This window comes from Diplotaxodon limnothrissa, linkage group LG6 (genome assembly GCF_057381915.1).
Source record: "Diplotaxodon limnothrissa isolate DT_005_m linkage group LG6, D_limnothrissa_male_GT1.1, whole genome shotgun sequence".
In the NCBI taxonomy this organism is placed as follows: Eukaryota; Metazoa; Chordata; class Actinopteri; order Cichliformes; family Cichlidae; genus Diplotaxodon; species Diplotaxodon limnothrissa.
The window spans coordinates 23,218,324-23,231,236 of NC_140601.1; the positions used below are offsets into that span (position 1 = coordinate 23,218,324).

The 12,913-nt window shown below is 41.4% G+C and overlaps 1 protein-coding gene across 2 annotated transcripts; it reads left to right on the forward strand.

Moving 5' to 3' along the window:
- The first annotated feature begins 788 nt into the window (after positions 1-788).
- lonrf1 (LON peptidase N-terminal domain and ring finger 1) lies at positions 789-12,894 on the forward strand. Of its 2 annotated transcripts, XM_085356970.1 has the most exons (13): positions 789-1,515; positions 2,546-2,623; positions 3,902-4,020; positions 4,868-4,990; positions 7,037-7,231; positions 7,356-7,569; positions 7,663-7,765; positions 7,892-8,006; positions 8,109-8,230; positions 8,332-8,490; positions 8,737-8,899; positions 9,010-9,162; positions 10,951-12,894. In XM_085356970.1, the coding sequence occupies exons 1-13, from the start codon at positions 906-908 to the stop codon at positions 11,107-11,109; spliced, it is 2,313 nt and encodes a 770-aa protein (XP_085213096.1). In that variant the 5' UTR covers positions 789-905; the 3' UTR covers positions 11,110-12,894. The 2 variants fall into 2 exon arrangements, with proteins under 2 accessions (XP_085213096.1, XP_085213095.1); XM_085356969.1 differs by lacking the exon at positions 2,546-2,623.
- The last annotated feature ends 19 nt before the right edge of the window (positions 12,895-12,913 follow it).

The window sequence follows — 12,913 nt, forward strand, 5'->3', positions numbered from 1 at the left end:
AGATAGATAGTCAAGAAGACATTCGTATGGAAGAGAAACAGGGAAAAAGGCTGTCATGGTTTGGAACAACACCAATAGTATTTCAGCTAGATTTTGATTCACTGTGCAATACCATCTGGAAACCATCTGATTGGCAACAGCTTCATATATCAGTATGACAATGATCCCAAACACACTGCCACTGCAGTAAAAGCATACCGGGGTAGAAAAACACACCTCCCCAGACCGGACCTCAAGCCCTGTTACCTTTGGAGAAAGGTAATTTCCCCTTACATAAATAATATGGCTGTGACGTAATCCTAGCAGTGACCGGGTGTTGTGATCTTTGCTTTTCTGTGCAAAACTTTCTAAAAAACCAAACAGTAAATATTTCCGGCAGCAAATGAAAGTATGAAACTACACTGAGAAAGTCGAAAGAACAAGGAAAACATAAGGTGCATGAAATTAATTACATAAAACTGACACTTGGGAAAGTGTTACAAAATCGTATTACACAAGCAGTTATGAATGCCTTTTAGTAGGTTTCCTATTTCCCCTGGTTTCAAAACCTCCCGCTCAAACTTTCGCAGTAATATGGCTTCTGTTTGGTTTTATTTGACTGTGAAGGACTTGGGGGGGTTAAGAAGTTCCAGTTAGAGCGTTGACATTTAGCACACTGGCAACTTTACTACGTCTCTTCCGTAGTTATGAAACTTTCAAGCACAGGTTTTGTAACCGAGAGGTCCCGACCAATCACGGCACGAGTCTGCTGCTCACGTGACAATTATTTTTTTTATGTAACAATCGGGTATCTATGGGAAAGTGCGTTCAATATACCGCTGAGGACCACGGCAGCCGTAAAATGTATAAACACGTTAGCAGTAAGTCTCTATAACATATTATTGCTCATCTTTTTAGACGCTAATATGTCGCTCCAGCCGCAAGCGGCGGACGCCCTGGAGGAGAGAAGCGCCTTCTTCATCGGTGCTGACTCGGGCAACGTCTCGGAAGAGGAGAACCACCATGAACTTATACTTCAGAAAGCTAACGCTCTAGCGTCCGAAAACTGCCTTAGAGAAGCCATTGATTGGTTTTCAGCTGCTATGCGGTACAGTCCTGTGCAGCCCGAGCAGCTCAGCACTTTCGTGGACTGTATCCTCCGCAACTTTAAGAGGAAAGCGGCCGGGCCAGAGCCGCTGTCGGGCCGTAGTAGCCGGGATGCGGCGGAGAGCTCCGCGGAGGAGGACGTGCTGGAGTGTCCTAACTGTCACTGCTTTCTAGGTGAACCCGTGACCTTAGCCTGTGGACATTCATACTGTAAACGATGCTTACAGCGACGGCTGCTTGACAAATGTAAACTGTGTACTGAACACGTGAGGGGCGAGGAGAAAGTGAACGTGATTTTGTGCGGACTACTAAGTAAATGGTTCCCGGAGGAGGTGGAAAAATCGAAAAAAGTAATGGAAGTGGACGCACTCTGTAGAAGAAAACGCTACCAAGAAGCCGTGGACCTAGCAACCGACGTGATTCAGTCAGGTCAGTGTTGTTAACAGTGCCAGCCGTGCACTCGGGAGAGGTGTGTCTACTGCGCACTCTCACCGAGCAGGCATGACTGGAGTGCGGATGTGTTATTACTTAAGCGGCGTTGTGTAGTAGTGACGGGAGCGGGATACGTGTATGGCCCCTGCCCTCAATGGGTTCAGAGGCGACAACATGGTGACCAACATATTTTTTAAGTAGTAATTAGTTAATTTCATGTGTTATACTGACGCCAGTCTCCTCTTGCTCTGCCTATCTGCTGGGCCCAGCTTACGAAATGGCACAAGATGGGCATGCGCGCTTTGTGCACGTTGCGTAAGGCAGGTCGTGACACATATTGGAGCAGGTTTTGTAACTTCTTATGGGGGGAGGGCGGTTGTATTTTGTAATTGTTATGTCTGGGCGAACCACGGTTTCATAAATGTCTTAGAAGGTGCCGGGGGTCCGTATACACACCCAGCAAAGGCAGCAAGTTATGCAATGAAAAAAACTAAACCAGGCTGGTTTATTTATTTGAAGTTAGCCTGCTAGTGATGTGGGAGGTTTGTTGGCATTGAGTTTCGCAGGTGCAGATGCAAGTATCGATAGGAAACCCCTATGTGGGTGTATTGAAGTGAGTAATGCTCCTCTGTCCGGTAAAAACAAACTAGTCATACTGTAAACTGCCCGCATGTACACTGAGTTCCCAGGTTAAAGAGGACAGACCAGAGGATGGCATACCCTGCCTTCGTGAAAACAAAAATAGAAAGTAAAGCAGTGTGATGCATTGTGGGTATGCTGCTGTCTTACAAGAAGAACAGGCTTTCTTTTCCTTCTTTTTTTATTTCCGGATTACTAAATTTCTGATTACTTTCAATCACACAACGAAGGAAATCTAGTCTATTCATTAAACTTGTGCTGTTATAGTAATTAGGATAGTAGTTCTATAGCCTGGCAGCTTGACAGTAGGTCTGGAAAACTGCTTTGGACCTTCATGTGATTTAATCTCATGTAACATGCTGCATCCTTTTTGACCTCTGTTACTCAGACATTAGCAGCACAATATCAGGATGTTTAGCGAAAGAGTTAACGTGTTCCAGGAACCCCCAGGGACTCAGACTTGAAGGTACGTCTTAGTTAATCAGAAAAAATGAATTGCATTTGATAGTTTGAGTAACTTAAAGCAAAACTTTACCCCCCCCCCCCCCCCCTAAAATGGTAAATGGTTTGTTTTTTCTGGATGTAACATGGAGCTTGCTGAGGATAAATTAAGAAATAATCAATACAACCCAAATGCACTTCCTCCCCTACATTAGACGCTTGGAGTTACCTGCTTTCAAATTAACATCATATATTTGTGTGTTCCTTTTTTTGTTTCTCGTTTGCTGCTTCAATTATTTTAAAAGGAAGGGCTGTGTGCCGGATGACAAATGACAAAATATGAAATTACAGCCTGCCCTCTTCCTGGATTGTCTCTCAGGTCGTCCCAAAAGCAGTGATTTGTACACATTAAAGGTTACATAAAGATAATAGCAGCATTACCCTTCTGTCACTCAACAGTGGGTAGAGGACTTTACACCGATGCCGCTGAGGTGCTATTGCAGTCGTAGCACCAGCTTACGACAGTGCAGACCCACAGTTTTGCATCCAACCTGAGGGGAGGATAGAAAGTTCCAGACACAGAGTGGGTGCTTCGCTGATGTAACGATGACAAGACAAACTACCCTTACCCTTCCAATTAGTATCTCAAATGCTCCATAGAAATGAGATAATCTCTCTCAGGGAAACGTAATACATTATTAGCACTGACAGTATGCAATGTGGTTTATGATGACACAGTAGTTAAATAACAAACTTCATCTGCCACGCAGACAGATTGCTTTAAAAGGCTGAGGCAGGCTGATTACATAGCCAGTGGAATATATCTTCATCTTAATGTTTAGTCTTTGTCACAGGTGGAAATATTTAGAGCTGTTTTAGGCCCTCCTTAATGGCAGCTGTTATACCAACAACAAAGCAGTCTGCCTTTCAAAAAAGCCTGTCATTGTGTTTAAAGCATATGTCATGTTTTGTAGTGCTTTTTCTTTTTAATTTAAACTACCACAGTGGACAGAACCATAAAGTCAACCAATCTCTCTGGTCTTGCAGGCTCCTGCAGCTTGTTTTCCTTTTACACTGTTTGCCCAGAATTCATTGACACAGTTAATATGTAATGCAGGGTCCTGATTAATTGCATAATGTGTGTGCTATTACTTGAGGTTTAACCTGCGTTGCATGTCACATACATGTCAAATCATGCAGCAACTGAATGGTTTGTATTTGTGCAAGTGTTGAGGTTTAAGCAATTTCCTCCGGCCATTAAACGTTTTTCTTTCCCCTCTCCTTTTCATCCTGTCCTCTGCAGATCCAGACATGACGGTGGTGGCGCGACTGTCTCGAGCGGAGGCGTACATGGGTCTGAAACAGTACCGCCAGGCTTTGGAAGACACTAACGTTTGTCCCCGATCCAGCTGTTCTGCTGAAGTAGGTCACTCAGTGATACTGCAGGAATATGGTAGTCTGCTTTAAAAATAGAAATGAAGCATGACTAATAAATAATAAAGAAACAGAATGACTTTGTAAAATTTGTAAAAGTCTGAGGGATTTATGTGGTTGAATGACTGGTGTTGGGTAAGTTAGCATAGAACTCCCTAAGGATAGTGGACGAACTCACACAACTACCTTTTGCATAGTCGAGTCTAGTGTGCATTCACCTGTTGTGATATATCGGTCAGCCAGCCTTTACTTAGAAAAGGTGTATTTTAAGACTGCTGCCGTCACAGCCCCACAGATGGAGAGAGAGCGGCCTCATTAACTGTGTCATTAGTGTCGTTATATGCTAATGACCTGTAAATTGCAGACCAGTTTACAGCAGCAAGGTTTATTCATTCATCCACATTGATATAGAACACCTTTCAAGGTTTATGTTGGATTAGTGACCAGTGAATTATACTTTTTGCCGATCTCACTGTTTGCTTATAGGCCGTACTTTTAACAGCGGGCTGCTATTTTTACTGTTACATAAAGGAGCTTCTCTTTGGGTAAATATGTTACAAAAGAGTGTCATGACCAGTCAAGGTTTTCTCGATGGCAACTGAGAATGCAGCGATTAAGGTCACAGACATTAATGACTATTACATCACAAGCACGACACCAAACGTCTGTGTCGAATGCCTACGACATGTTTTGTGATTTTATCTATGTCATGCATAGTCATATTGACAGGCATTGAAAGCATTGTGTGTATATATATATATATATATAAAAGCTACACCTTTAGCTTGTGTTTTTGAAGCTTATCTGAGAGTCACATTTGCACGTCTTCTTTCAGGCTTTATTTAGGAAAGCTTTGGTGCTGCATGAGATGGGCCAAGTGGACGAGTCTCTCCAAGTCTTCCTCCACTGCCTGGCTGTTGATGAGGACTTTCCCTGTGCTAAAAGACAAGTGGAAAAGGTGAGAGGATTACGGTGTCTGCTGTGAGTCTGCTGCCAGGGATGAAGTGGAATTCATACCGTTTTAACTATTTTAAGTAGTTTAGGTCCAGGGCACGAGTGTCTAAGCTGGGAACACAAAGCTCTCCTTCTCCTTATTCATTTATTATTTACTTTAGAGCCATTTGTCTGTTTATTTAGCATCTGCTATTATATTACAACCCTAATGTAATCGCCTTTTGTAATGACATCTTAATCTTAACTACTGAATTACTCATTTAACTGGGAGCATGTTAGAGACATTAGGTTTTATAAGCATCCTGAAAGGAAGGAGCTGTTGCGTTGCTTTGTTTTTAATAGGATTTATATTGTCAAATGTCCTTTACAGTTTTATTATTCTGGTCATTGATGCTGATATATTTAAATTGAAAAGAGAAAGTAAGAAATTAGTTACATAGGCCATGGGACATTAAAGCTATTGGAAATATGGAAATATGAAGCATTTACTGTTGGTGCTTTACTCAAGGTGATGATTGTGGACTGTATGAGGGACATTGGATGCACACAAATGACATTGCTTTTGGTTTGTACTTCCATGACCATGAACGTTGCTGGTTCCTTCGATCTCCCTGGGATCATCTTAGAATTGCAAAAGTTGTTAGTGGGTCAGATCTTATGACTGTGCTTCTAATGACGTTAGTACCACTTAAAGATCAGACAGAGCACAGTATTGTAGTTACATAAGTGACATGCAGCTGACTAATGTATGCAGGACTACATTCGTTCTCTGCATAGCGTGACAGTTCGCCATTATGTGCCTAACCTGGTCTGTGTTCAGCTGCCGACACAAGCGTTTTCTGTAATCGCGTTTCAAAAATTGATTCGTTTGGTCATTTTGGGTTACTGGGTGTGTTGGCATCTTAACTAAATTTCTCATGTTTCTGATTTGGAAATTAGAAGTGAACTAGGCATCTTTCTGCTACAGCGTGGAAGCTCGGCAGCATGAGCCAATAAACCAAGGTTGTACGAGTTGTACCAGCCTCCTCAGTACCAAAATGTACCAATCAACTAATTAATGAATATGAAAATGACACCCACTGTCCTCGTTTTCATGACTAAGCTCAGACAACACTGAAATGACGCTCAGCATATGGTTACACATCTGTTAAAATAAGAGTGAAAGGGTAAAAATGAAGAACAGAAGTTGTGATACATACACATTTCTGGCAGGGTCATCACTTTCACCAGCTTTATCACAAGCCCTATTTGCTGCACGTAGTTTCCTGTGGAAATATTCTGATGAAATATTTTTTAAAATATGCAGTGTTGGAGAAAACGATGTAGAGGAAAACGAGTGAGTGAAGCATGTGTGAAATGATCTATAATTCAGGCTCTGTCAGTAGTAGACAATAAGCTACTACTACTTTTAAATTTTAGATGTTCATTGATACGTTTTGTTTTTATAGTCTGGGATTAATCTAAAACTGTGAGTGTTGTTTTACTGACATCTGGGAATTAATTATTTATTTTGAACATAACATAAATCACTTCAATGAAGGAACAAATGGTAGTGTGTAGTTTATTCTTTTCTCGTTAAGCCCGTTGTGCAGAGAGGACAAATAAGTCTATGCTTCCCTCGCTGCACAAAATTAAACTGTTATATTATTACTGTGTGAAAAAAAGAGTATTGCATGAACCTGAGAAGAAAATTCACAGTGTATAAAAGTGGCTGTAATTCTTTGGTGGTGATGACAGTATTTTGTTGAACCCTTTGAAATAAAGCTTAGAGTCTGCTCTTTAGGCCCGTGTTACGTGTGTCGGTATCCAAAAATGTATGGACCTAACTGTATTCCTTCAACCTGTGTGGCACGATATGTAGTTTAAAGCCAGTGTTTGATGATTCATTTGAATTTGAATGAGCAAATCTTACAAATATGGGACACCGGCTCTAACACTATCTGAGTCCTCTAGTACCCAGAAGTGTTTCTTCTTCAGGTTTTCTAAGCTTCCCAGGATGGCATTGATGATTTTAGGTGACATTCCAATAACACGCTGATTTCTTTCACAGATCTTATGTGATCTGCTCTCCCCCGGTGATGAGAATGTGAAGGTTGGCCTGAGGGAAACAACACAGAACACACTGACTCACTTACGCAGTAAAACCCTTGTGGCAGATACACAAGCCCAACCACAGAGACCAGTTCAAAGGCAACACCTCCACCAAGTCCGTGCTGCCTCTGCGCACCATCTGGAAAACCAGGAGGTACTAACACAATGGAGCTCAATCGCAGAGTTTAATAATGAATTTGTTAATAATGGCAGTTGTAGCCACACCAGTGAAAGAACCACCATCATCTTCTTAACCTCTGTCCTGTGTCATTGTGTAGAAATGCTGGGAAAGTGTGGAGCGACCTGGTTTGAGCCGAGCTCATTCGCTACGATCGCATAGCTCTAATTGTAGTGAGGAGGGTCTAAAGAGAGTTTGCTCTGCTCCTCAACTGGGGGACCAGGACAAAGGAAGCCTCCTGAAGAGGAAGTTGTCAGTGTCAGACATAGAGCCCTGTGTAGTGGACAGCGGAAGTAGCAAGCATAAAAAGCAAGGTGCATTGAACAGCTTTCTGCTGTTTTGTTTTTAATTTCTAACCCAAATTGAATTCAATTAAATTTTATTAAAATACCTCTTCTTGTCTTAAGGTGTGGCAAAAGGCTCCAAAACCCCCCCCACCAAACCTAAAATGAGAATTATTCCCAAGGATCTGCTGGACTCCAATGACCTGGAGTGTTCTCTATGCATGAGGTAAGCACTGCCTTGTGCGCCACATTTACTGCTGGCTTACATCAGCGCTCATGGATATGACTCAACAGCCTGGCTGCTTACATCTAGAACAACAAGCTGATTGTTGGATTTTTGTGACCAATGCAGATTGTTTTATGAGCCTGTAAGCACACCATGCGGCCACACCTTCTGTAAAAACTGCCTGGAACGCTGCTTGGATCACATGCCCCAGTGCCCGCTCTGTAAAGAGAGTCTCAAAGAGGTGAGAGACACAAATTTACCAAAATTGTGCTGGTGTTCTGCTAATTTTTTAAGGTGCTCTGTGCTTCCTGTTTTTATTAACCCATTCTCCCGCTCGCTTCAGTATCTGGCATCTAGGAAATTTAAGGAGACCATACTCCTGGACATGCTGATCAAACAGTACTTGAGCCGGGAGTATGCAGAGAGGACTAAAACTCACCAGGAGGAGACCAGAGAGCTTTCTGAGTGAGCAGCCTTTTCATTCATGCATCATGTTTATCAGTAAGTGTTTTATGCACATCATAGAAAAGTCCTAAACTCGTTTCCCTTTAATTCCTTCTCCCCAGCCTGACAAAGAATGTGCCTATCTTTGTGTGTACCATGGCGTACCCTACTGTGCCTTGTCCCCTACATGTGTTTGAGCCACGTTACCGCCTCATGATTCGCCGCTGCATGGACACAGGCACCCGGCAGTTTGGGATGTGCATCAGTGACCCCGAAAAAGGGTAAGTATGCAAGCACAGGCACTGTGTTGTGGTTTGCATAAGTCACTAAACAAAAGTCTTAATGCAACATGAAGATAGTTATGAAAGCACTTGTTCAAAGTCTTCATTGATTTTTCTGCTCATGACTGGTAGATGTCAGTAGACATGTTATTGCATGTAATTAATTACCTAAGGCCCTTCAGGGGTCATTAGAACAATTTACCTCAGCTACATTTTCTAAATAAACAGTCATATGCCTTCCTGCAGGTTTGCAGACTACGGCTGCATGCTGATCATCAGGAGTGTCCATTTCCTCCCCGATGGGCGTTCGGTAGTGGACACTATTGGAGGAAAACGCTTCCGGGTCCTGTCCCGAGGACTGAAAGACGGTTACAGTACTGCAGATATTGAGCACTTGGAGGATAGCAGAGTAAGAACCACAGCGAATGTCATTTAGGTGGAAGGAATCCTGTTTTTTGTTCTTGGAGAAAAATCAAGTATCTTAAGTTTAACCAGGCCAAACGATTCTTTGCTTGCCAGGTGGAAGACAGTGAAGAACTAGCAAGACTACAAGAGCTGCATGACGCAGTGTATGAGCAGGCCCGAGTTTGGTTCCAGAACCTCAAGATCCACTTCCACAACCAAATCCTGCAGCACTTTGGACCAATGCCAGAACGAGAAGCTGACATCCAGGTACGTCTCACAGCATATCCAAACTTCCATCTGTGAAGATCTGAATATCTCTGTGCAGATTAAATAGTATCTGACACACTTACAAATATCTCACATAAACCAACAAATGGTAATCGAATGCTTGAGCTTATTGAGATGGATGTAAGCTGTTTGCATTTAACTGCAAAGCTTTCTGTGGGTCCTTTGTGTTTACTGTTATATTACACAGAAAATATTGCACTTCACTGATGTCTTGAAGTGCAGCAATGATTACACAAGCACATGTGTGTGTTATAAATTAAAACTGCATTTGATGAACAAGAGGATGACTTGTAATTCATGGTCAATTTAGAATAAGTGAGCTGGAAAATGAAACCTTCTGCATAATTAAACTTCTGCTGAGGTGTGCCTCCCTGCAGTGGGAGTTAATATGGGGGAAAAGTATTAATGGTGTGAGTCACTTTATATTGTTTGTACAGCAGAACAGTTTGTAAAAATACTGCACGGCAGGGAGTTGGCAGCAGAGTTGATTTATTATTATCAGAACTTGTATCTCCTGAATTTGCCAACAGCGGTCGTCTTCTTGGAAACAGCGCACGGCCAGTAAATCTTGCATCACTTGGACTTTAAATTATTATATGAAACTGGACCATTTGAAACTCGACACACTTGCCTTTTTGGGAGACCCGCATTGCCACGTACTCGCTTGCGTCAGGGATCTTAATACCTTAACGTAGGTGCTGTGTGCGCTCAGATGTAGCTTTTACTTGCAGCCTGCAGCGTTAAAGGGGATTACAGCTCACTTCTTTGGACACCCACTGGGTGGAGTCTATTGACAATATAGGCTAAAGAGCTTAAAGGGTGCTTCATAGCTAATCCTGGCTGCCCTGTTGCATCAGAACAGTGTCATGAAAAGACTTTACCACATGCTAGCAAAGACACGACACTGACCTTTTATTCCATTATTATAGAGAAATAAACTGATTATTTGCTTTGAAGTTAACTGTAGCACACACAATAGTAAAGACCATTCACTTCTAATACTGTGTCAAGTGCAAATGTTTTAACTGGCTCAGGCTTCCTGACTCTGGCACAGTCATACGTTAAGTACTGCATTTAGCTGCACATAAGGAAAAACTATGAAGTTTAGTAATAAATGTAGCACCAAGTTAGAAATAAGTTAAACACTGACTTGGTACAGAGTTTAAAAATCTCTATGAGCAGATTGATTTGAATCAGTTTCATGGGTGAATGGATTTAATTACACTTCTAATTAGACTTCTGAGATGTCTGCAGCAACAAAAAACGAATAGATAAATAAAAGTGGCAGATGATCAGGAGATTTTGGAGTTATTGATTACTGGGGGGGTTTGGCATGCTCATAATTGACTTAATACATTAAAAGTCCAAAATACTCATAGTCTGCATTTGTGTTATGAGACTTTCTATGAAAGATTAGGATTTAATTTAATATGCATGCACTGTTGGGGTTGGAAGAAAGGGAAAGGCTTTTTCTCAAAGCCAGAATAATAAAAAAAAAAAACTGAATATTTCTATAATTTAAACTACAACATCCAGTTCTGCTCAGATCCTTGAGATTCAGAGTGTAATAATTTGGGTTTTGTCTGTTTATCAGTACTAGTTTTCAGAGATTTTCTCAACATGCTCCAGATGAGAGTATCACATTTGCCTTGTTCATTGATGTTAAACATAGTACCAGGACCCTCAACTGAGTTGGGCTCAGTTTGTCTCACGGCAAAGGTTTGTGCTTTCTTGAAAGCTGCTTACACTCTTCCTCCTTTCTTCCAGGCGACTCCGAATGGTCCAGCCTGCTGCTGGTGGCTGCTGGCTGTTCTGCCTATCGACCCTCGATACCAGCTGTCTGTCCTGTCCATGACCACCCTCAAAGAACGTTTGGTTAAGATCCAGCACATCCTCACATATCTGCAGAGCATCCCCAACAACTAGAGCTTCCCTACAAACAAACAGCTTTTGGACTTTGAAGTGACATAAAGAAGAACCCTTCAGCAACACCTGCTTTCGTTCCTACTGCCAGTTCACCCCATCAGTTACAGCTAAGAGACCCCCCCATCACCACCACCACCACCACTAGTATGTGGCTCGATCAGTGCAAAGCTGTCATTCACTCTAACATATACGGCCAAACCACCTCAGGGATACTTTGAGTGAAACATTTGATGTTTGTGATTATGAAAAAAGATCTAGAAAAAAAAAAATAAGACAGAAACTATTCTCATCTGCTTTATTGTCAATTTCCAGAAATATTTCCTGAATAATTGCAGAAAAACAAGAACAAGAGAAGTTACTGCAGCACGTGGTTAATATTTCCTTGTTGTTGCTCTTGAGTGACAGAGTAGGATATCCCATAATCACTTTTTTTGGGATTAATGCAAGTGAACTGAGGGGAAAAGTGTTTTTTGTATGTTTGTTTTGTCTTTGATGTATGGAAGCTTAATTATGCCACTGGAAAAACAAAAGAAAAAAAAATACCAGGCAGAGCTGGTATCTCATAAATTTGAATTACGGACTAAAACTTGTGACTATTAAGTAGATTTTGAGATAATGACCCCCAATTTTGACTCGTAGATTGCACCCCCCCCCCCCAAAAAAAAAAAAACCCAAACAACAACAAAAATGCTTCCACACTGATAGGACCAGTGAAAGGCTTTTTTTTCCCCTCTGGATTTGTTTCTGAGCTGTAAAATTTTTATCTGGAGGAAAGGCGGTGTGACTCTGTGAAACAAAATCCTAAATGCTGAAAGTCCAAAAAAAGTAAAAACAAGATTACTTAAAGGAATAACTGTGAAGTGATGTATGCACAGACCAAGTGCAACTAAAAGCTGGTGCACGTGTACCAAACACAGATACAAGTATTACACTTTTCTTACATTACACTTCCATTTCTGCCTCTAGGGAGCGGCAAAGGACCTGTTGAAAGAATACATGTTTCTTCCAGCTTCTCGTGCATTTTGTTGCTCCTAACCTGAGTTTAAGAGGAGCACGTGACCTTGAAAAGTTTTTTTTTTTTTGTTCCTAATGTTTTCTTCCTTTGGCAGCCTCAGGTTTGGCCCTGGCTTCTCTTTTCTGGTTGGCTCACAGTGAACTTGAATTCCTAATCTCCTTCTTCCACATACTTGTCATGGACCACAAGATTCCTCTAGAGCGTGTGTCTGCAGGATCCAGTGGTTCGGTTCTTGAAGTGCTTTTAGTGTCTTCTTTAAAACAAAAAAACAATCCAGCTTCCCATTGAGTTAAGTTAAAACTGAATTAATTTATGAGTAAAGTAATATGTGTACATTGTGTCCATAAGTTGTGTTTGAAATCCTAAGGGGGTCTTGCAATATTATGGCAAATTGAAACCAGTAAAATCAGCATGCCTACAGCTATTGGGTTAGCATTACTCTTTATTAAAAGCTGCTCTCTGTCTGCGTGGAAGAAGGATGGTACCTGCAGTGCTTCAGTCAGAGGACTGCGTATGCCTTACACCATTTTGCATTGTGGTTTTGGCATTGGTTACCATTCCCTATTTTTTGGTCACAGCATGAATACTATTTTTAATTGTATATCTTTTTTTTTTTTTTTCAGAATTAATTTGAGCTACCGGGCGTTCACAATATCTAAGAAAAGCCAAGGGGGTGGACGAGTAGAGTTGTATGTAAACTGTTTGTACAAAGGCTTTTTGGACAGACCTCGCTTTTTTTTGCTCAGATGTTTTAAGTTATCAATTTTCAATAATAAATGCACTTTTTTT

Bases quoted from the DNA above. Each gene is read 5' to 3' on its own strand.
- lonrf1 (XM_085356970.1), top strand. From the start codon at position 906: ATGTCGCTCCAGCCGCAAGCGGCGGACGCCCTGGAGGAGAGAAGCGCC. The intron at 7,570-7,662 runs GTGCATTGAACA...TCTTGTCTTAAG, and splicing joins TAGCAAGCATAAAAAGCAAG to GTGTGGCAAAAGGCTCCAAA. The intron at 8,491-8,736 runs GTAAGTATGCAA...GCCTTCCTGCAG, and splicing joins ATCAGTGACCCCGAAAAAGG to GTTTGCAGACTACGGCTGCA.